Raw genomic sequence first — 23,712 nt, 5'->3', positions numbered from 1 at the left:
CTAGAGATCTGAGGTCCTGGGCACAAACCTAGCCTCAGACATTTCCTCAGTGTATAACCCTAGGCAGGCCACTTAACCTGATTGCCCCTAGCCCTTACTACTCTTCTGCCTTGGAACTATTACTCAGTATTGATTCTGTTACAGAAGGTAAGGGTTAAAAAAATTCTAAAGTAATTCCTATTGCCATAGTCCTTGTTTGTTTTACTAAAGATAATTTAAGGAACAAGGTATAGTTCTGTGATTTCTTTGACACATGGAACTCCCGGGTGTGAAAACTTCCTCAACAGTTCCATTCATTCCTTTCTCTACAATTTATAATCTTAGAGGGTTGCCACTGAGAAGTTAATTGACTTGCCCAGAGTCATTCATATAGTACCCATCAGAGGTAGGATTTCAAATCCTACCAAGTCTCCCTAGAATCCAAGGTAGATCTCTTTCCACCAGGTCAAGCTTTTCCCATAGATTTTATTGTTCTTCAATCATTTTCAGTCTCTCCAACTCATCCTGACCCCATTTGGGGTTTTCTTTGTGAAGATATTGGAGCAGTTTGCCAGTTCCTTCTCCAGTTCATTTTACAGATGAGGAAACTAAGGCAAACCACAATCTCAAGTTAATTTGCCAAAACCAGTATATTACTACATGGCATCTTATGTTGTACAGTATAATTTGGAAGTACAATATCCATTAATTTTAAAGGGTTGACCATTTTTTTAAATGGTCAACAAGTGTCTTGCCCTGTGCTACACAACTAGTTAAGTGTCTGCAGCCAGATTTGAACTCAGGAAGACAGATCCTTCTGACTCCAGGTCTGGCACTCTGCATTGGCACACCACTGCACCACCTAGCTACCCCTTGGATTGTATACCCAGATCAAAATCTATATTCAGACCCTCTAAAGTTTATAGGAATTGAATGTCATTCATTTTAGTCACAGAAAGGAAGTTTTAGGGAGACTTAAAGCAAGAGGAAGAGAATGATCTAAACAATATTTCAACTAGAATACTCAATCATTTTTGCCCTTACATAACAAAGTCATCCTTGTAAGAAGTAAAATTCCAGATTTGATCAATGGTAGATCTGGGAAGCTTAAAAACACCCAGCATGCCATCCAGCCCAACCTAATGCAGGAATGTTCTTTCTTTCCAGTTTTGTTAGGAGGTCCCATTTCCAGTGTTTGGGATAGTACTCCCAACCTGTTCCTCCCATTCTTCTTGGTACTCAGCCCAAGGATTTCCTGACCATAAGAAGTAAGGATTGCAATGGGGTTATAGATTAAAGTTGTATGGTATCTTTTTCTAGAGAAATTTAAAAACAGGATAGATTACCATATTTTGGGCTAGTTTTAGTGTGATCTGGAAAAAAGACAAGGAAAAGGTGTAGATAATCTTTCAACATCCTCTCCAACCATAAGAATAAGGGATTCTAATGAGTGTCTCATTCCAGGCATACCTTCTTATAATAAGATAAGGAGTCTCCTCTCCTCTTGTTACTTCCAAGCTTCCATTTAGCAAAATTATATTATATGCAGCTCAGGTTTTGAGTTGTCTATCAAGTCTCCATTCATCTTTTGGAACACATTTTTTTATCTTCTCTAAACTTTAGAGACTTGAACCACATCATTTTGCCCTCCACCAGCAGTTGGAGTAAGTCCATGCCAAATTTTTTTGATTCAAGATTTTGGAGACTCTGTTGTCTCCACAATAATAAGTCATTAAACAAAGGGGCTTCTCAGAAAGATGTCATATGCATCTTCTATTAATCTATGAGTAAAGTCATTGTAGAAAAGACCTTATAAACTTTAATTGTTTGTTTTTCCATTTTCAGTCACTTCAGACGTGTCCAACTCTTTATGACTCCATTTGGGGTTTTCTTGGCAAAGATACTGATGTGGTTCTCTATTTCTTTCTCCAGTTCATTTTACAGATGAAGAAATTGAGGCAAAAAGAGTTAAGTGACTTGCATGTGTTACAGAGCTAGTAAGTTCTGAGGCCAGATTTGAACTCAGAAAAACTCATCTTCCTGACTCCAGGCCTGGCACTCAATCTACTGTGCCACTTAACTGCCCTCATAAACTATAAAGCTATAATTTAGAAAATGTAAATAGGAGTCCTAAAATTATTTCTTAAACTCTACTTCCAAGTCATCCAGATGGCAGGATGGTAAGTTGGACTGAATCACTTATAAATTATCTATTTGTGGTTTTCAAGTTGAAGTTTTGGTGTTATCTCATAGGACTTTAGAAATTATGCAAATAATCACATAAATTTATGAACAATTATGATTTACAAATGCTTTATATACATGGTTTAATTTTCACAATAAACTTACAAAATTAATGCCACTGATATTATAGTATTCATTTTGCTAATAAGAAAACAAAGAAGGATTCAAACCCAGATCCAGTCCTCTTTTTTTACTGATGCCAGATAATCTCTTTTCAAGGAAGATCAAAGACTTAATTATCAATAATAAAAGTGTTCTTCATATTGTTGTTGTTGTCAGTCTTGTCCAGCTCTTCATGACCTCATTTGGAGTCATCTTGACAAAGATATTGGTGTAGTTTGCCATTTACTTCCCTAGTTCATTTTATAGATGAAGAAACTGAGGCAAATAGGGTTAAGTAATTTGTCCAGGGTCACACAAATAGTAAGTGTCTGGGGACAGATATGGACTCAAGTCTTCTAAACTTCAAGTCTGGCACTCTATTCTCAATAGCACCTAGTTACCTGTTCCCCAGTGTTACAGATTTAGAGCTGAAAAGGCCCTGAGAGGATGCCGAATTCATGTCCCTCATTTTATAGAGGAGGAAAGTGAGACTCAGAGGATAATTATACAAAACAAAGAGTAGAGCTGGGAGTTGAACCCATCCAGTATTCTTTCCCTTGAATCACACTTTGAATAACACACATTTTTTTCCAAGAACTTTCCATCCAAGCACATCAATTTACAGATAAGGAAAAAAAGTTGCTTGACCCATGTCAAATAGAAGAGCCTTCACTATAATTCAGTCATCTGATTCTCAGGCTAAGATTTTCTACTACCATACTGCGTTTCCAAGAATGTCACCTTAAGGAATTTTATGGTTGGGATAGACATTTATTTTTTCATCAACTTTGCCTTCATTCAAGTCCTTATCACACTTCCTATTTGAAAGACTTCAATGACCAATTGCTCTCCCCATTGCAGACCTTTTTCCGCACAGATGCCAAAACAGATTTTCCTTAAATATAATTCTGACTACGTTACTCCTGAAATCAATGAATTCCTTTGGCTGATTTTCTAAAATTCTAGCTTTAAAAAATCTAAACCTCTCACTTTAGCTTTTAAAGGTCTTCATAACTTGACCCCCACCTCCTCTTCTAGCCTCAATATATATTACTCCCCTTTCTAACACTCTACAGTCTAGCCAAACTGTTCTTAGTATTCCTCCTACACAGCATGTCATCTGTCATCTTGTGTCTCTGTTCTGCCTATTTCCCATACCTAGAACCCACTTTCTCCTCACTTTTGCCTCTAATTCTCAAGCTTTAGTTCAAATGCCACCTTCATTTCCCTGACCCCAGCTTTCATTGCCCTCCCTCCCTAAACTACCTTTCATAATTTATATTTTTCTGCAGATAATTATATATGTTCATATTGTTTCCCCTCATAGGATGTAAGCTCCTTGAGGAGAAGGGGACTGATTCTATTTGCCTCAGTATCTCCACACCTAGAATATATATCAAACCAGTTATTTAATAAATGTTTCCCAGTTGATTGAAATCCAGATCTATACCAATAGTGTTCTAAAGATTCATCACTGAAGATGTGAAAAGCAATACAGGAGGGTTAGATCATCCCTGAATTCCTTCAAGACCCAGTTAAAATCCTTTCTTCTACAGGAAACCTTCCAAGATCTCTCTTAATTCTCATGCTTTCCCTCTGTTGAGTATTTCCAATCTATCCTGCATTTAACTTGCTTGTACATAGTTGTTTATATGTTAGCTCCCCCATTAGACAATAAACAACTTGAGAGAAGAAACTATCTTGCTTTTCTTTTTATTTCTGGTTCTTAGCACAGTGCCTGACACAAAGTAGGCACTTAATAAATCCTTATTTACTGAAATCATGAAAATCAACACACTTGTAATTACTATATCTCTTAAAGACTTTAGGTCTAGTGTTGTTCAGTGCTGTCCAGAAATATGGGAGAGGTTTGCCATTTCCTTCTCAGGCTCATTCTGTTAGATGAAGAAACTGAGGTAGACAGGATATAGTAACTTTCCCAGAGGGCCATAGCTAATAATCTCTGAGTCTGGATTTGAACCTAGGTCTTTCTGACTTCAGATCTTGCCCTCTATCCATTTTACCACCTACCTTCCATTTGCTTTAGTATCCTAAGAGAATTTTAATTTGGAAGATCATATTCTCCTGATCTAAATTCTTTCTTAACTTCCACACTCAATTTAATATAAAACTTCAGTGAGTACCTAGAAAAGCTGGTGGATTTCCACCATTAAATTCAATAAGTAATTTTGTTTGAACCCTTTCCATCTTAGTATAAATCCCAAGACAAAAAAGTGGTAAGGGCTAGGTGATTGAGGTTGTGACTTGCCCAGAGTCACAGAGATAGAAAGTATCTGTGGCCTGATTTGAACCCAGGAACTCCAACACCTGGCATTCTATCCACTGTGCTATGTAGCTGACCCTCAATAAGTATTTTTGAGTGCCTTTTATGTATGTCTAGAGCACTTTCCTAGACACTAGAAACAATGCCATAATGACCAAGACACAATCTCTTCTTCAGTCATCTAAGTGCTAGCCTCTCCTTCCCACCACTGTCTTTTTGGGAAAATATTGGTTTTTCCATTAAATAATTTTACCTCAAAAGACACCAAATTAAAATGAATATGATCATTCTTCACTCACACTTTCCTGTATTCCTTAAAGAAAAATTCTCAGAATCGATTTGTGGTTAGGGGACCTGAATTTGAATCCCAGCTCTGTGGCTTCATATCTATGGCCCCAGATAAGTTGTTTAACCTCCTAAGGCCTCAGTTTCCTCTTCTATTCAAAGAAATAGTCAGACTAGATGGCCTCTAAGGTCTTAGCTCTAACTGGATGGTCACCTCAAGAGTCATCTAATATAACTTTTTTAATTGGAAAGTCATTGATCTGGGATTTGGATCGATGTCCTTTTTCTCTGAATCCAGATGCAATCCACCTTTTCATTGATAAAGTTGTTTGCAACACATGGTTTTTAATTATACCCCCAAATTTCGTTTATAGACACATTTACACTTTCTTGGTACAGTTATATCAGTCATTTCTGGCTCTCCATGAACTCTTTTGGGGTTTTTCTTGGCAAAAATGTTGGGGTGGTTTGCCATTCCCTTCTCCAGCTCATTTTACAGATCAGGAAACTGAGACAAATAAGGTTAAGTGACTTGCCCAGGGTCACACAGCTAGAAAGTATCTGGGAATGAATTTGAATCCAAGTCCTCCCAACTCCAGGCTTGGCACTCTATCTACTGTGCCACCTACCTATACTTCTGCAAGATCATTAAAGATAATGAATAGTGGACAGAATGCCAGGTCTGGAGACTAATGTCCTGGGTTCAAATCTAACCTCAGCCACTTCTTAGTTGTGACCCTGGACAAGTCACTTAACCCCAATTGCCTAGCTGTTACCACTCTTCTGCCTTAAAAAGAATCTTCATATTGATTCCAAGACAGAAAGTAAGGGTTTAAAAAAAATAATGAATGGGTCATCCTAAACTTTCAAAATTCTATTAAACACCTAACCCACCAGATCATAAATTACTATTTGCCCTCAAAATTAACAATCCATCTATTAAACAACATATCCAACTTGAACCTGAAGAGCAAAAGAACCAAATCACATACTTCGGGGGGGGGGGGTGGACGGGGACAGAAATCCCACTGCTTAAATGCTGTCTTGCTGCCATCAGTGTCAAAAGAGTCATAAACCAAGATACAAAAGTGATTTGTATTCTCCATGTGAGCCAATTCAACAAACTAAGCACCTAATACAGATGAGGCTCTGTCCTAGTTCCCCTAGGAGATACCCTCTGTACAGGCCTTCTGTTCCGTGTCTCCCCACTCCTCAGATGAACTGAAATGACTCGGTCACATTAAGACAAGCCATCTATGCTCACTCGAGTGACTCTTCTAAACTTTTCATCATCTTCTTTGCTCGCTACCACTTTCAAAAGTCGCATTCTATGGCCACTTCTAATAGCTCACAGGGTAGTAACAATAAATCTAGCCTACAGATATGCTAGTTAATTAATTATAAACAGAGCTTGTTTGCATTGCCTCAGCCTTGAAATTAATACTCTGGTTCAGAGTACAGCACGAAGAGTATTGACACGTGCCAAACCTTCTCAGCAACTGGCAAAGGTTTTTTGCAAGGATCTGCCCCTATTTGCTAATGGACAGGCAGGACAATTTTGAATACAGCATCCTGACTAAGTCAGTCTGTAGTTGACAAGGGGCCAACGTCCTCCATTCTCATATTCACTGTGATGTCTCAGAAGCTCTTGGCTTCCAAGACTGATCTGTGTGGAAAATGGCAAAGGGAAGCAAGGACATTGACTTCTCTGCCCAAGTGATCTACATCTATTGGGACTATTCAGACAGTCATGTTTTCTGATGCAAAGCCTTTGCTAGTGGTTCAGATATTCTTATTTAGAGAGGTTATTTACAGAAGGCTCTTCCCAGACCTTGTGGCACTAAAAGTCTCCATGCCTCCCAAAGCTCTAAGTATCCCATCCTTGTACTAAATTACCAAAGTGATGAAAAATGTGGAGTAATAAACTCTGGTTTTTAAACAGGAAAAAAAAAGCCACTTCCAGAGAGCAAAAAGGTGGATAAGTCTGAAAAATGGAAATCAAAAATAAGTTATCTTTCAGGGATCATCAAGTCCAATTTTTCTGCTTCTGTGTAGTTAAGCAATTTTTAAAAACTCCTTAGGTGTAAAGAACACAAGTTAAAGGAGAATTCTTTTTTTGTTTTTAACCCTTACCTTCAATCTTAGAATCAATACTGGGTACTGGTTCCAAGGCAGAAGAGTGGTAAGGGCTAGGCAATGGGGGCTAAGTGACTTGTCCAGGGTCACCCAGGTAGGAAGTGTCTGAGACCAGATTTGAACCTAGGACCTCCCATCTCTAGACCTGGCTCTCAATCCATTGAGCCACCCAGCTGCCCCCAGGAGAATTCTTAACCTGGGGTGTGTGAGCTCCTTTAAAAAAAAATGTGGATGACATTCAAAATGATTGCTTTTCTTTGTAGTCCTATATATTTTATGTTATGCATTTAATAACATAACTTCAAGAAAGTATTCATAAGCTTTACCAGATTGCCAAAAGGGTCCATGCAATAAATAAAAATCAGAACCCTTGCTCTAGGAGAATCAGTAATTTTTTTAATTGTTAAATAAAATTTTTAAATCTTGGTTTCTCTGCTTTCCTGGCTAAGTTTCAGCCCCTCCTTGAAGGTTGCCATAACAACACATCATCAGATGTTGATTTTCCCAAAAATGGCACTGCCAATATTAATATCAATTCCTTAATTCTATTAACTGCTTCTTTGTAACACAGAAAAACAGTTGCTTGAAAACTAAATATTTATTCTTACTGCTGGTCTATATTTTAAAGAAAAGAGAATCTTTTCTAAACTCTGTGGTATACATTTTTTCTAACCCTTACTTTCTGTCTTAGTATTAATTCTAAGATAGAAGAGTGGCAAGGGTAGGCAATTAGGGTTAAGTGACTTGTCCAGGGTAACACAGCTATAAAGTATCTGAGGCCAAATTTGAACTCAGATCCTCCAGAGTCTAGACCTGGCTCTCTATTCACTGTGCCACCTAACTGCCCCTGTGGTATTTTTAAGCAATGAAAATTAAACCTAAAAACAAAACAGTTCTCTAGCCTCAGTGATGTTCCTTAAAAGTACAATACTAGGGGCAGCTGGGTAGCTCAGTAGATTGAGAGCCAGGCCTAGAGATGGGAGGTCCTAGGTTCAAATCTCGCCTCAGACACTTCCCAGTTGTGTGACCCTAGCCCTTACCACTCTTCTGCCTTGGAGCCAATACACAGTATTGACTCCAAGACGGAAGGTAAGGGTTTAAAAAAAAAAAGTACAATGCTCATTGCTGTTCATAAGGTCATAGATTTAGAAATGCAAGAGATGGGGACATTTAGTCCAGTTAACCCTTTTTTCACATGTGAGAAAACAGAGACCACAGGAAGTTAAATGACATGCCCATGGTCCGCAATTAATTTATAACAAAAGTCTTTGAGATTAATCTAGGGCAAGAAAGTCTATAGCATGGTGCATAGCAATTCAGGATAGAACAGCATAAATAAGAATTTATAACCTTTAGACCAAGGAAGGACCTTAAATCTCACTTAGATCAGCCCCCTCCCATGAGAGATCTAAGGGCCAGAAGGGGTTCAGTGACTTGACTACAATCATAGAAGAGGGACTGGGTCTCAATCCTTCTCATGTGCACAGAACTTTGATCTTTGAGTCAAGATTTGGGTTTGAATCCTACTTCAAATACCAGCTAGTCAAGTCACATAACCTCCCTGGGCCTCAGTTTCCTCATTTGTAAAATGATAGAAGCTGAACTTGATGACTTCTCAGATCCTCCAAATTTATGAGCCTAAGATCCCCAGTCCAATTTGCCTTCCATTACATCAAGTTCTCATGGTACTTTCTCAAAGATCAGTCATGTTGAAATGAGCAAAACAAATTGGTTTTTCACATTAGTTAAGAAAGCACTGTATTGATTTCCTTTAATATTCACCTCACCACTTGCATATATAGAATACTCTAAAGATAATCAAAGCAAAAAATAACAACAAACAAACAAACAAAAACAAGCCAACCCACCCTAGAATAGTTCTCAAGAAGATGTAACAGCTTCTGTGGAACCCTTCAGCCTTCTAGAGAGGTAAGATTCCCTTTTCTCCATACCTACTGTGAGTGCTAATGGGAGTCATACATGTTTAAAAGGAACATTTGTTACCAATAAAAACAAGGTCCCCTACCCCAACATTGTACCTTCTGCTCCTCTGCCCTCCCCTGCTTTCTCTAACAGTAGACAATTCATTTTGTCCATTCGCCTCACTGGCCACACAATTTTTATGATCTCAGCTTTCCTACCTAACCCTCTCCACCCCCCACTCCCAACCTAATATTATTCTTTCAACCCTCTGGCATGACTCAGAAGAAACTTCGTTGATGTAAAAGAAGGCTGTGTATTCCTTTATCCTATTCACCATGAACAGATTAATAATCAAAGTTAGGGCCAGCCAAATCAAGACAGGTGGTGGTCTTGGAGGTCAGAACTGTCAAGAAACGTGGGTATGTTATGCACAGAGCTACCAGAAAAAGAGAAAAACATGCTGAAAAGTCAGGTTAAGTCCAGAAAATATTGCCCCCTAGGGTACCCATTACTTAAAATGTAATTTTTATTTATAAAACCATCAGCAGCTCCAATTTCCAGGAAATTAACCAACTCATTACTTAAGACCTGGTCAGCTAAGCCCCTCGCCATGCACAAGGAGCTCCTTTATCAGAGTTCTCAAACTGTCTGTGGACTAGCATATTGTAAAAGGAAACTTTCCCCCTCTCTCTTCAGTTCTAGTAATTAAGCCAAGGGACACATTTATAGCCTACCTTCCTTATGCCACAGGAAAGAAAGAAAATGGAGACAAGTTTATCCCCAGAACCTCGCTCAAATCCCTTCTGGGTTTCACGTTCTTTTTCTCTCCTAAACAAATCTTGATTTCACAAAATACTATATTCCTCAAGTTTGGTAAAGAGAGATCACCTGAATACTCATCATTGATTTTCTCTTCTCCCCACATCAGCAAACTCTTAAAGAAAAGAGTGGAAGGGGCTGAGGGAGTCAGCCGGCAGGCAGCTACCTAACAGCCTATGGGCACCAGGTACCGCCAGTCCAAAAGGACCACCTGCTCTCACCATTTTTACACTGGCAGTGGGTAGTTTGTAGCAAAAGACAGCCAGCTGTCTTTTGATTCATCCATAACATTGGAAAACATTCTAGCTATAAATTTCCCATCCCCAGGAATTTTACAGACAAAATTTCATTTATTCTTTCTAGTTATTCTGTTACCGAGCAATAACTAAATACCTGTAAACCTGTTACTTTCCCCATCTCATCCTATGCTGAAATCTAGGTCAAAGCTGAACATTTTACAGCCGGAGATTTTCTTTCCAAAGGGATCGCTTCACCCCAACAAAAGCGCTCACAAAAGAGATGGAGAATTTCGAAGAGATGCTATTATAGGTCATTTACCTGAGAGAGGGCCCTCCTCCCATTCTTCAGCTCTCTTAATTCGGTTTGTGGCAAATCCTACACAGGCATATACTCCGATGGCAAAAATGAACAGGGAGAATACCTAGGGAAGTAAAAGACCAGACTGTCAAGCACATTTAGAGTTGGTTAAAAGTCGAGATCGTGTGCCATTAAAGGATCACACCGTCACAACTCAGTCCTACAACACATCATTCAAATGCCATTCTGTTTCATCCATTCAGAACTCTGCAAGGATTGTTTAATTAAGCCAACTGAGCAAAAAGCCTTTCAGTTGATAGCATGTCCTTGAGGAGGCAGTGGAAGGGTCTCCTTCCCACAGAAATTCATTCTCTTGCCCCCTACCTGGTGTGACTGGAAAGCGTTTCTCTTTGCCATGGTAGAGAATTCTTGGAAAGCCTTTTTGCTGTGTGTTGTTCTCTATTTTCTCTACACTGAATGCCGGGCTCTTTGCTCTCTGAGTCCAGTCTATTAGCTACAACTAATCCCACCTGGGGAGGTTGACAGGCTCATTTGATTTGCCAAGGGCCTGATTTCATCATGGTTCACTCACAAATCCCAGCTCTGAGTACAAGAGGCTCCCAGCATCATCCTTCTTTTCCCCTCCCCCTAGCCCTTCCCCCCCATACACATACACACACACACAGACACACACACACAGACACACACGCTTTTATGTGGTTTCCTCTGGCAACACGAGGTTTTCTAATGTTGCTGTGGCCAATAACATTTCATGTTCATCTTACTTTCCTCACAAAAACACGGGTAAAAAAGAAACCAAATGTATTTTATCCGATAAAAGTGAAACAGGGCTGGAGAAAGCAGAGAGGTTTGGTACCAGTTTCAGGCTTTGGAGATTTACAATGTACTTATTCAATGCCATTAATCTTACAACTTTATTTTTTAAAGGAAGTTTTTCTAATTTATGAAACTAATAACTTGCTGCTTTTACCATTTATTTGATTAGCGGGGCTCAATTTTCATGTCTAAGTCCTAGCTGTTATCTCTTTTTCTGTTCCTCATGATTTTCCAACAATTTCTCACTATGAAATCTCCTGCGACTGTAACCAACCCCAGAGATAGCATTATTTTTTCTCATCTTGTTGTTATGGTTCAAAGGAGGAGCTTTATCAAATTACCAAGAATGCCAGCCAAGCAATACCAAGTCCTCCTTGCCTATCAGAAAGGACATAAAGACAGGCAGTTTCTGGCTCCTTTTTTTTTTTTAGAAGAAACTACCAGCTTGGGGGAAAAAAAAACAGCTTCATAAGCAGTTTCATTTAGGAAGGAAACTAGAGATGGATAGAATTATGATTCAAAGTATTGGTTTGCCAGTTATTCGTGGGGGTAAATTATCATTCAAGGCAAAGCAACCCAGCCCTTCAGGGAGAGAGAAGTTTCTTTCACTAAGCTCTTTACCAACAAGTAGACTTAAAGGAACAGTGTTTGGGCTTAGTCTTAAAATTTTCCCAAATGCTTATCCAGAGCCTCAGATGAAAGGTATTACAGAATCATAGCAGTTGTCATTAGGCTTTGATTAAGCCCTGGAACTAAGTGATAGGGGAAGATCTAGGAACTGTAGCTATAAAGACAAATCAAATGTTCCCTATCCTTGAGGAGGTTGTATTCAAATATTAAAATTCAAAGACTCAGAGCTCTAGAGAATCTAAATTGTCATGGAGTCCAATCTCAACATTTTGTGGATGAAGGAACTGAGGTAAAAGAAGAGCTAGGTGGCACAGTGGATAGAGGACCAAATCTGGAGTCAGGAAGACCTCTGTCCAAATTTGGCCTCAGACACTTACTAGTTTTGTGATCCTGGGCAAGTCACTTAATCCTGTTTGCCACAGTTTCCTCATCTATAAAATGAACTGGAGAATGAAACAGCAAACTACTCCTGTATCTTTGCCAAGAAAACCCCAAATGGAATCATTAAGAGTTGGACATAACAGAAATGATTAAACAACAGCCACCACAACAACAAAATTGAAGCTAGAGAGATAATGTGGCATAGTATTATAGAAAAATTCCTGGATGGAGGAGTGAGTAGACCTGGTTTCATTTCTATGAACATTAGTTACCCTAGTTATAGAATGAGGAAGTTGGCCTCTAAGGTCCCTATCAACTTTAAAACCTTTATGCCTAAGGCAGTGATGGTGAACCTTTTAGAGACCAAATGCCCCAACTGTGCCCTCATATTACATGTGAGCCAACCCCTTATCCCAACAAGGAAGGGAAGAAGCACTCGCATTGGGATGCTGGGCAAAGGATAGGATGATGTTAAAAATGTTGTCAGGCATAGTAGAGAGGAGGAAGGGAGTAGGCCCCCCCCAGGTGCCATAGGTTCACAAAAATGGGTCTAAGATCTCTTTCAACTCTAACGATTCTCTTACCTTAAAAGTTCAGAGAGGGTGAGGATTTTTTGTTGTGAGATTTTTGTTGTTTGTTTTTATTGCATCTTCCAAAGTATCATTACTCCAGCACAAAATGCATGCCTTTATGTGTAAACAAATCTCAGGCCTGCCATACAACAAATGACTCACTAAACTCAGGTTATATTCAAATAGAATAGGACAGCCCAAAGGTACCACCATTCTGTTGATGAGAGATAACCATCTGAATAACCACAGTTTCATTATGTATTTGAGAATCAAGTAATAGCTCATTGGAAAAGAAAATACATTGCCAATCATTTCCTGACTCACATTATTACAAAGAGGTAGTAGGTTACAAGTTCATTTAAAACAGGCAATGATAGAAGAAAGAATAATAGTTAATAATTTATAGACTTTTAAGGAAGTGGTTTCAACTGATCTCCATAACAATCCTATGAGGATGGTACTCTATCTAGTAACATTTTCATTTCACAATTGAGAAAACTGAGGTTCAGAAGGGTTAAGGGACTTGCCTGAGGTCACACAACTAGTAAGACTTCATTGTATGCCTTTTTTGAAATGAGGCAATATGCTTAAGGTTTAGAAAAGCTTATGAAATATGTAGCTTTTTCTTCTATCTGCACTTAAAATCTTAGGGTATCACTATAAGCTAGAGAACTGGACCTTTGATTCCATTGGTAAAAATGCACTGTTTTCTAATGGAAATCAGCACTGTCTCTGTAAGCCATAGTCTTGGAGAGTTCCCTAGAACAATGGCATCCAAAACCCAGGCCACTAATCCATAAGTACGACAGCTGGGTGGAGAAGTGGACCTAGTGCTAAGACTGGATTCAGAAAGACTCATTCTCTAGAGTTCAAATCTGGCCTCAGACACTTACTAGCTGTGTGACCCTGGGCAAGTCAGTTAAGTCTAGTTGCCTCAGTTTTCTCATCTGTAAAATTAGCTGGAGAAGGGAATAGCAAACCAGTCCAATATCTCTGCAAAGAAACCCCAAATTAGATCAAAACCAAAAATAAATAAATAAACAAACAAACAAACAAAAAATGACTGAACAGCAAATCTGGGCAGAAGGATCCCTGAGAGCTACATATTGACTTTGTTTTAAAATGTAATCTCTATGTTTTCTTGTATTTTTATTTTATTTTATTTTACTAAATATTCCCTACTTATGTTTTGATCTGGTTTGCACTCAAGAGTGTTTCAGGCCCTTGAAGTATGGGCTGTGGTGTCTGATCCCTACAGCACTGAGAGCCTATGTGATTTACCAGGACTTCTTACTTTTCAAGGTCACTAATGATCCACAAGATAAGGGGGTATCTAATCATTTATCATCACAGTCAACAATAACTGGAAACAACAGAGGATAACTCAAATTCACTAATATACCCTTGAGTTTTATAAACTCATAAAGATATCAGGTCTATAAGCTCTTCTTTGTAATCAATCAATCAACAAATATTTATGAAGAACCTCCTTTGTGCCAAGTGGCAGCTATACAGTTAATTGGAGAGAGGACCAACCTGGAGAGCCCTGAGTTCAAATCCAGCCTCAGATGCTCACTAACTGTGTGACCTTGGGCAAGTAGCTTAATCTCTATTTGCCCTAATTGACCGGAGAAGGAAAATGGCAAGCTACATGAGTATTTTTTTTGCCAAGAAAACTCCACAAAGGGGTCAGGAAGAGCGGGGCATGGCTGAACAATACTGAACAACAACTATGCCAGACTGTGCTAGGAGCTGAGAATATAAGGATAAATCATTAAATAATCCTGACTCACATAAAGCTTATTCTCTAATAGCAGAGAGAACAAGTATATGTAAAATACATAAAGCATTAATATAATGTCAATGAATGCAAATACATACAAAGTAGTTAAATACAAGGCATCTTAGGAAAGAAGACATTCGCTCTAGATAGATAGAGATCCAGGTCTAGAGATTAGAAGTCATGGATTCAAATATGATCTCAGACACTTCCAAGCTGTATGACCTTGGGTGAGTCACCTTAACCCAGTTGCCTACCCCCTGACACTCTTCAGCCTTGGAACTGATACTCAGTATTGATTATAAGACAGAAGGTTTTTTTTTTGTTGTTGTTTTTTATAAAAAAAGAAGGAAATACATGATCTATGCCCCCAAAGAAATCTAAGAAGAAGGAAAGAACTTTTATATACATATTATATATATACAAAATAAATTCATATATACAAAGCAAATTTAATATATACAAAATAAATTCATAGCTACTCTTTTTGTGGTAGCCAGAAATTTAAAACTAAAGCAGTGTCCTTTATGAAGAAATAGCTAAAAAACATTGGGAGATATAAATAATGGAATATTCTTGCACCATAAGAATGATAAAGAAAACTGGAGAGACTACCATGAATTGATATGGAATGAAACACACAAAACTAGAACAATCTACATAATGATAAAAAAAATATAGTGGAAATCATCTTTGGATGACTTCAAAATTGACCAACACAATTCCAAAAGAATGAAGATGAAATACACCATTGAATTCCTGCAAGAGAAGTAATTATGCAGAAACAGACATGATTTCCACAATGATCGACTGACCAATGTGGGAATTTATTTTGCCAGACTGTGTGTGTGTGTGTGTGTGTGTGTGTGTGTGTGTGTGTGTGTGTACACAGAGAGACAGAGAGGGTTCAATTTTTTATTTTAATTTGTTCAGTATGGGAGAGGGAGGCCATTGGGAGAGATCTGTTATGAAAGAAAACCAAAAAAAAGATAAGTAGCTAAAAAAGAATTATGAATACTAGGCACTTCACACCAAAAACAAGCCCATTCCATACACGGATATTATTCAGTATGATTTTATGTTAAATGTGCCAGTGCTTTTTAAAAGTTTTTTTTAATATTAACATCTGCATAAATAAAAGATAATTTTCCATTTATTAAAAAAGGAAGCTGGTGCCTGAGCTGCATCTTAATATCAGATACATCTCTATGAAGCAGAGATAAGAAAGGAATACATTCCAGGAATGGGGAATAGCCCCTGTGAAGGTATGGAGATGAGAGATGGAAAGATGGTTCAAGGTCAGGTTTTGTAGGGCTTTAACAACTATATAGTAGAATCTGTACTTTACCCTAGAGGCAAGAGGACATCACTAGATTGGTTCAGATGATCAGACCTACACTTTGGAAAAATTACTTTGGTAACATTGTATAGGATGGATTAGAGTGGGGTCAGACGATGCCTGGAAGCCAGTGAGGAGAACACTGCGATAATCTGAATGAAAGAAGATCAATGTCTGAACTAAAGTAGAAGTTATATAAGTAGAAAGAAGGGATCAGATATGAGATGTTATGAAGGTAGAAACAAAATGATTTGACTACTGGTTGGGACATTTGGTATGACTAAAGAGAAGCCAAGATAAAGCCAAGATTCTGAAACAAATATTAGAATGATAAAAGTGACTTCAACAGAAACAGGGAGTTTGGAAGAATAGAAGCTTTCAGGGGAAATATTCCATTTCAGATAGCATTTTGAGTTTAAAATATCTCCTGGATATCATGTTTAAAACATTCAACAGACAAGACTGAAGGAGAAGGGAAAGAGGCTCTCTGAGCTATTATGAGCTATGTGGATCTTGGCATCACCTATATCAAAATCAGTATTAATACCATTGGATCTGATGAGACTACCAAGACAAACCAATAAAAATAACAATAGATAGCATACATCATCTGTCTCCATGTGTGCTCCATTGCTCTGCATGTCCTCAATAATCACAAAGAATTTCCATGCATTGGAAGTCTAGTGCATGCCCAGACTCCATCAACTTGTTTGGTTGATGTAACCTCCCCACACAAGAAGGTGAGGGATTCTTGGGAACTCCTAGGACAATCTCCATGACAGAAAAGAGCAGTACCTCAAAGAGGCTGTGTAGAAGGTATAGATATTCTACAAGTGGTTCTGGTCAATTCACCATGTGGTCCCTCCACCCTCAGTGTCTACCAAAAGATCATGCTATAAAGAGAAAGACCTTAGGGTCGCTTCCCACTTTGGACCATATCAGCCTCCCTTCCCCATTTCCCCAAAAACAGTTCTCAATCTTTGGCCTTTTCATTTGTTCATTTGTCTTCTTGGTGAAGAAAATAGACCTTCACAACCTAATGAGTTTAGGAGGCCAACAGGAGTATCCTCCAGCATCCCAATGCAGCACTGATGTACAGAGAAGCAAGGAAGTCATCACTAAATTCCACTAGAATAATGGAGGTAAAATTGGAGGTGATTAAAGCTGACAGGCATTTTGGAATGCCTTTGCAGCCAATCAAAGTACTTACCCTTTACCACATAGTTAGTGGACCATATTCTACCAGATGTAGAATATCTACACATGACCCATAATCTCTCCAGAACATCTTTCTTACATATCATCATTATCTTAATCAATCATCACATGTATATAGCTTACTATGTGCCAGGCACTGTACTAAGGATTTTATTATTTTACTATAATTATTATTATTTATTTTTATTTATTTCATTTATTTTTGTTTTATTTATTTACTTTATTATTTATTTTTATTTTATTATATTTATTATTTTATCATCATAACAATCCTGGGAAGTTGGTGCCATTATTATCCCCATTTTACAGATCAAGAAACTGAGACAAACAAATTAAGTAACAATTGAGGTTAATGCAGCTAGGCAGTTTCTGAGGCTTAGTTGAACTCAAGACTTCCTGACTCCAAGCTTTCTTTCCACTGTGCCACCTAGCTACACAATTACCATTCTCCTTAGCATCCTCTATGTAGAAAGGTTGCATCAATCAAGCAAGTTGATGGGGTCAGTGCACACACCAGACCCCCATTACACAAGAACACATTAGAGTGTTGACCTTAGGATCTCAGAGCTGAAAGGAAGCTTGAGGTCACCTAGTCCAACCCCACCTGAAGCTGAACTCCTCTTCCCTTTACAATTTCTCATCTTTTATATTAGTTGAAGTTTAATCTTATAGATACACCTAACTTAAGGAATCTCAAAGGACCTTGTTAAAAATTAATAGAACCCTGGTGTCTGGGGAACCATGGGATATGTGTATGGGGGGGTGGGGGTTGTAGGTGTAAGACCGCATGGTTCTGATCTTGTTTTTGCCACTTCAACCTTAGTGATCCTAAATTTAGAGATGGAAAGGCCCTTACAGGACACAGAATTCAGCCTCCTCATTTTACAAATGAATAAACCAAGCCCCAGAAATCTGTCCATGGACTTGAAGTCAATTTGAAGTCTAACTGAAAAACTGTCAGTTAACAGTGAAGTCTGGCAACAAGCATTTATTATACACTAACTTTGTGCCAGGCACTAGGCTGAATGACTTGCCCAAGGTCCCAGAGGTAGTGAGCAACAGAAGCCAGATTGGCTCACAGTCTCTGCCTCCAAATCTAATGGTTTATTTTTCTTCTTGACAAGGGAAAATCACCTTGTCTTTCTGGGCTTTGGTCTCTTTATCTTTAAAAGGGTTGGCAACTCCTCACAGAAGTAATGGGCTCATGATGAAGAATGAGATACACATTTTCTGACACAGCCAATATGAGAATTTGTTTTGCTTGGCCTTGAATATTTGTTGTTCTTTTTTTTTTGTTTTTTTTTGGGGGGAGGAAGGAAGGAAGGAAGGAAGGAAGGAAGGAAGGAAGGAAGGAAGGAAGGAAGGAAGGAAGGAAGGAAGGAAGGAAGGAAGGAAGGAAGGAAGGAAGGAAGGAAGGAAGATAGAAAAGAGGGTCATTGAAATATGTTTTTTAAATATACAGAAGAAAAAAGGAAGCCCAGCCAAGCAGGTAGCTTTGAGTAACATGTTTAATTTATTATTATAAACTTGAAAAGCAAACTATATACAGATTTACAGTTCTAATATTTATAGGTGTGTTTGTATATGTATATATGTGTTTATTCTAGCTGGTGTTTAATAAAGTTGGAGTTTTTAATGAAAAAATAAAGGCTTGGATTTTCCTTATAGATAAAATGAGGGAGTTAGATCACATAAGAAATAAAGTCCACTTTCAGCTCTAGATCTTTGTGTGTTCCATGATCTAAGGCTGTTCCTTACCTTACCTTCTACCTTTTCATCCTTACCTTCTATTATTTCATTGTACATATGTAATTAATTTGCACACCTAATACAAAAACTAAGCAGACCTTTCCTATAAGATATTACAAAGGAAAGCTCCCAGGTAACTCAGAGACTATCAAAAATGCTTGTTTCTCAACATTTTTGAGTCTTTAATATTTCCTTTCAACCCAATCAATAAATAATCATTTATTAAGCTGTTCCAAGCCGTGAACCAATCACTGGCAGTGAAAAGACAAAAATGAAATAGACTCTACCCTCAAAGAGAATGTATTTATTGAGTTTACATTCAACAAGTCAGTGTGCTTACAAACTCAAATTCTCCTTCTGATGTTTTCTCACTTTTTCTTCTTCTGGAACATACTCCCAAGTCTTCCTATCATTCTCCATGAAGTCTTCCTCCTTCTTCACATTGACCAAAAGAATACCCTATACACCCTCCCCTAGTATGAGGACTTTCCAAGCCTTTTTCAGGGCTGCTTTCCTCCTTTGAAGCCTACTTGCCTCCTAGCACACACCTGTGGCACCAAGAAGCTGTAGCATGTACACAGGCACAACCCAGTAAACTAACTGTTTTGGTAGGTGGGCCAATGGGTAACCAATGGGTCTCAAACCCAAAGGTGAGTGGAGGAGGGAGTATACCCCAAATACGTGAAGATTTCCCCCAGTGGAAGGGATAGATGACAACAGTTTGTTCCAGCAGCCATGAAGACTAAAGAACTTGGTCATATAGAGAAAAAGCCAAGGTCATTTACTTTATCCCAAACCATACCAGTTGTTCTGACTTTTGTCTTGCCACTGGATTTCTATGACTCTGGAAGAGAAAGTGAGACTTTTGACTTTTGTGCAACTCTGCCTCACTTAAACCTAATTTATGTTCTTGTCAAAAGACATCACCAATAAAATCATTTCAGTTCACTTCTCATACAAAAGACAACAATGTCCAAAGCCAAGAGGAAAGCAGATTTGAGCTAATTATAAGGAAAAACACTCCATTAATTAGAACTATTCCAAAGTGGAATGGGCTGCCTCAGAAGATAGTTCGTACTAGTACCAGATTTCAAACTCTTTTTCAAAGCAGTAAGCATGAAATCAATCTGGTATTGGATAAAAAGTAGAGTTGGTAGGTCAGTTGATTAGATACATAATACATGGTAATAAATGCCCATAGTAATCTAGTGTTTGACAAAGCCAAAGATCCAAACTTTGGGGGTAAGAATTCATTATATGACAAAAATTGCTTGGAAAATTGAAAAGAGGTTTGGAAGAAACTAGGAATAGACATTGTCACCCCCATATCCCAAGAGAAGGTCAAAATGGGTCAATGATTTAGACATAAAGGGCAGTATCATCAGTAAATTAGGAGAGCATGGGGAAATGTACCTGTCATATCTATGGATAAGGGAAGTGTTTATGACAAACCAAGAAACAGAGAGAATCACAGGAAGTAAAATGGATAAATTGATTACATGAATTAAAAAAAAAAAAAACTTTTGCACAAACAAAACTAAAACAGCCAAAATTAGAAGGAAAACAGGAAAGTGGGGGAAAATATTAGCAGCAAGTTTCTCTGATGAAGGTCTATTTCTCAAATATTATAAAAAGAGCCATTCCCTCTTTGAGAAATGGTCAAAGGATATGGAAAGGAAGTTTTCAGAAGAAGAAATCAAAGCTATCAATAGTCATATAAAAGGTTTTAAATCACTACTGTTTAAAGAAATGCAAATGTAAAATTCTGAGGTACCACTTCATACCTAACAGATTAGCTAACCTGACAGAAAAGGAACATGGCAAATGCTGGAGTAGATGTGGGAAAACTGGGACACTAATGTATTATTGATGGAGTTGTGAAATAATTCATCTGCTCTGGAGAACAGCTTGGAACTGTGTCCAAAGGGCTATAAAACTATGCAAATCCTTTGATCCAGGAATACCATTACTAGGTCTGTATTGCAAAAATATCAAAGAAAATGGAAAAGGACCTATTTGTACAAAAATATTTATTGTAGTTCTTTTTGTGGTGGCAAAGAATTGGAAATTGAAGAGAGCTATCAACTGGGGAATGGCTGAGGAAATTGTGGTATATGGTTGTAATGGAATACTCTTATGCTAGAAGAAATAACAAGCAGTATGGTTGCAGAAGAATCTGGGAAGACATATGATCTCATGTAAAGTAATGTGAACAGAACTAGGAGAACATTGTACACTGTAACAAGAATACTATAAAGTTGATCACCTGTAAATAAATGACTTAGGTGTTCTAATCAAGACAATGATCCATCCAAGGCAATTCCTATCCACCTACAGAGAGAGAACTGATGAACTCTGCATGCAGATAGAAGCATACTTTTTTACTTTCTCCATTTTTCTTTTGTTTTATCTGCTCTATTTTGCAACAATGCTAATATGGAAATATGTTTTACATGATATCAAATGTATAATTGATATCAAATTGCTTACCTTCTCAAGGGGAGGGAGAGACAAGGAGGGAGAGATTTGGGAATTCAAAATGTTAAAAACTGAATGTGAAAAAAATTTCACATGTAATTGGGAAATATTTAACTAAATAAAAATATTTTTTCTAAAAGAAGATATTACATATTTTGTCAGTTGAGGTCTTGGAAGAGAAAATTAATAAAGACAAATATGTGACTCAATAAATAGAGAGACAAGTCTGGAAATGGGAGATCCTAGGTTTAGATCTGGCCATAGATACTTCCTACCCATGTGAACCTGTGCAAGTCACTTAACCCTAATGGCCTAGTCCACTCTTCTGCCTTGGAACAGATACTTAATATCAATTCTGAGACAGAAGACATAGGTGAGAAAGAGAGCAAGAGCAAGAGAGACAGAGACAGAGAGACAGAGAGAGACAGAGAGAATAACCATTGGTATAGGGTGTTATCTTGGAAATCACTGCTTCAGATATGGTTTGCACCTATTCTTTTGGGGTAGACGATTTCTTCCAGATCTATATGTTATGATTCTGTAATTCTGAATTATTTTTATAAAATTCCCCTTCTCTCTTAGACCAATAGCATCATGAAGGTAGGAACCATGTGGTTCATCTTTGCATTTCCCAATAGTGCCTTGCATCTAGTAAATAAATGCTCAAAATCTTTTATGGAATTAATTATTTACCAGGAGATTGCCAAAAAAGCTCTCCCCAATTTTTCCAGGCGAAAGCCAAAATGCAATCCCATCTAGTCATTTTAAGTAGGGAAAACAAACCAGCAAGCTAATGGAAATATAAATACCAGCACTCTTACTTTATTTGAAAAGAAAGTATCATTAAAGGAGATCTGGAAACCTAACTAAATGAGCTGGGATATGTTTCGAAATACTCTAGAGCAAATTCAAACAAATTGAACAAAGGTCATCTGCAGTAGTGTTTGAGGTCATCAATATAAGGTCATCTGTGGCTGAATCAGTAAACAGAAACATGGAAGAGAAGGTTGCAGGAAATGAATTTCCAGAGTGGTTTATCAATTCAGCCATCCCAAGGGGAACACTACTTTACTTGAAGACATCCTAGAAAGAAAGCTTTTGAGGTAGTCCATTCTCCTTCCACCCATTCCAATTATATGAATTTTATCATCCATCTCCCTGAAATGAAAAATTCCAGACTTCTTCTTGCCAACAACACCAAGTCCAAACTCTTCACCTGGATATCAAAACTTTAGACAATCAGATTTTGCCATGTGTCACCCAGCTAACTAAAATTCTCCTTCTCCTCAACATCCACACCAATAAAGGAAATTCATTCACTTTGTTCCATAGATTAGTTCTTAGGACGTTTGTGTTGGATAGAACCTTGTAAGTCATCTAGTCCAGTCTGCTTATTTTACGGTTGAGGAAACTTGAGCCTCAGAGAAACTTGAGGTCATACAGTGAGGGTGTGGTAGAATTAGGAGTAAAATTCAGGTATCCTGACTATCTAGTGTTCCTCCTATGGTGAGCCATTGTCTGCTTTCCCTCTGTTGGGTTTTTTTTTCCCAATTTAGCCTATTTGTAGCTCATCTCAATACATAGTTGTTTGCATGTTGTCTCTCCCATTAGATTGTAAACTCCTCAAGAGCAGAGACTGTATTTTGCCTTTCATTTTATCTCTAGCACTTAACACAGTGCCTGATCCATAGTACTTACTTAATAAAATGATTGCCTTTTGTACTAACATAGTAGGCACTTAATAAATGTTTATTGACTTTTGTATCGGCATAGTAGATACTTAATAAAGGTTTGTTGACTGACTGATTCTTGCCAGGAATATATTCTCTGTTTCCATCTGCTTATACAAATCCTACTCATCTTTTGAGGACGAATGTCATCTAAACTGCCTCAGTAAAAGCACTTTATGAATGTCTAGATGAACATGATTTCGCCATTCTCTGAATTTGTAGAATCACAGGATCATAGATCTAGAATTAGAAGGGAATGTCAGATGCCATGTAGTCCAACACTGTCATTTTACAAATGAGGAAACTGAGGCTTGGAGAGGTTAAGTGACTTGTCCAAATGACCAGCTGTGATAGGCTTAGCTACTCTCATCAATACAATGATCTAGGACAGTTCTGTGGAACAAAGAATGTTCTCCACCTCCAGAGAAAGAATTGTTGGAGTCAGAATATAGATCAAAGCATATCATTTTTCACTTGTACATCTCAGTTTATCTTTTGGGGTTTGGGTTTTATATGATTATTCATGTATAAAAATGAACAATATGGAAATATATTTTGCATGATGATACATGTAGAACCCAGAAATTTTTTAAAAGTGATTTATCCAAGAACAAACAGGATTTCACTACAGAGGTAGAGTTCTTTCTACTAATTGCACTTATAGAAGTTCCCCAAAAGTTTTGTCCTTC

At 37.9% G+C, this 23,712-nt stretch overlaps 1 protein-coding gene across 7 annotated transcripts in view; it reads right to left on the bottom strand.

The window, feature by feature from the left end:
* The window catches only part of ENPP2 (ectonucleotide pyrophosphatase/phosphodiesterase 2), a 200,078-nt gene that overhangs the window by 124,416 nt on the left and 51,950 nt on the right, over positions 1–23,712 (bottom strand). For 4 of the 7 annotated variants that reach the window (XM_056823161.1, XM_056823158.1, XM_056823156.1 and 1 more), the window contains exon 2: positions 10,331–10,433. In XM_056823161.1, the coding sequence (XP_056679139.1) occupies positions 10,331–10,433 (103 nt within the window). Of the gene's footprint in view, positions 1–10,330; positions 10,434–10,693; positions 10,916–23,712 lie in introns of those variants that run through there. The other 3 variants (XM_056823157.1, XM_056823160.1, XM_056823162.1) reach the window with 2 other exon arrangements.

The sequence above is a fragment of the Monodelphis domestica genome, chromosome 3 (assembly GCF_027887165.1).
Source record: "Monodelphis domestica isolate mMonDom1 chromosome 3, mMonDom1.pri, whole genome shotgun sequence".
Classification (NCBI taxonomy): Eukaryota; Metazoa; Chordata; class Mammalia; order Didelphimorphia; family Didelphidae; genus Monodelphis; species Monodelphis domestica.
Note: the sequence above shows the minus strand (reverse complement) of the source record. Positions and strands in the feature narration are given on the sequence as shown.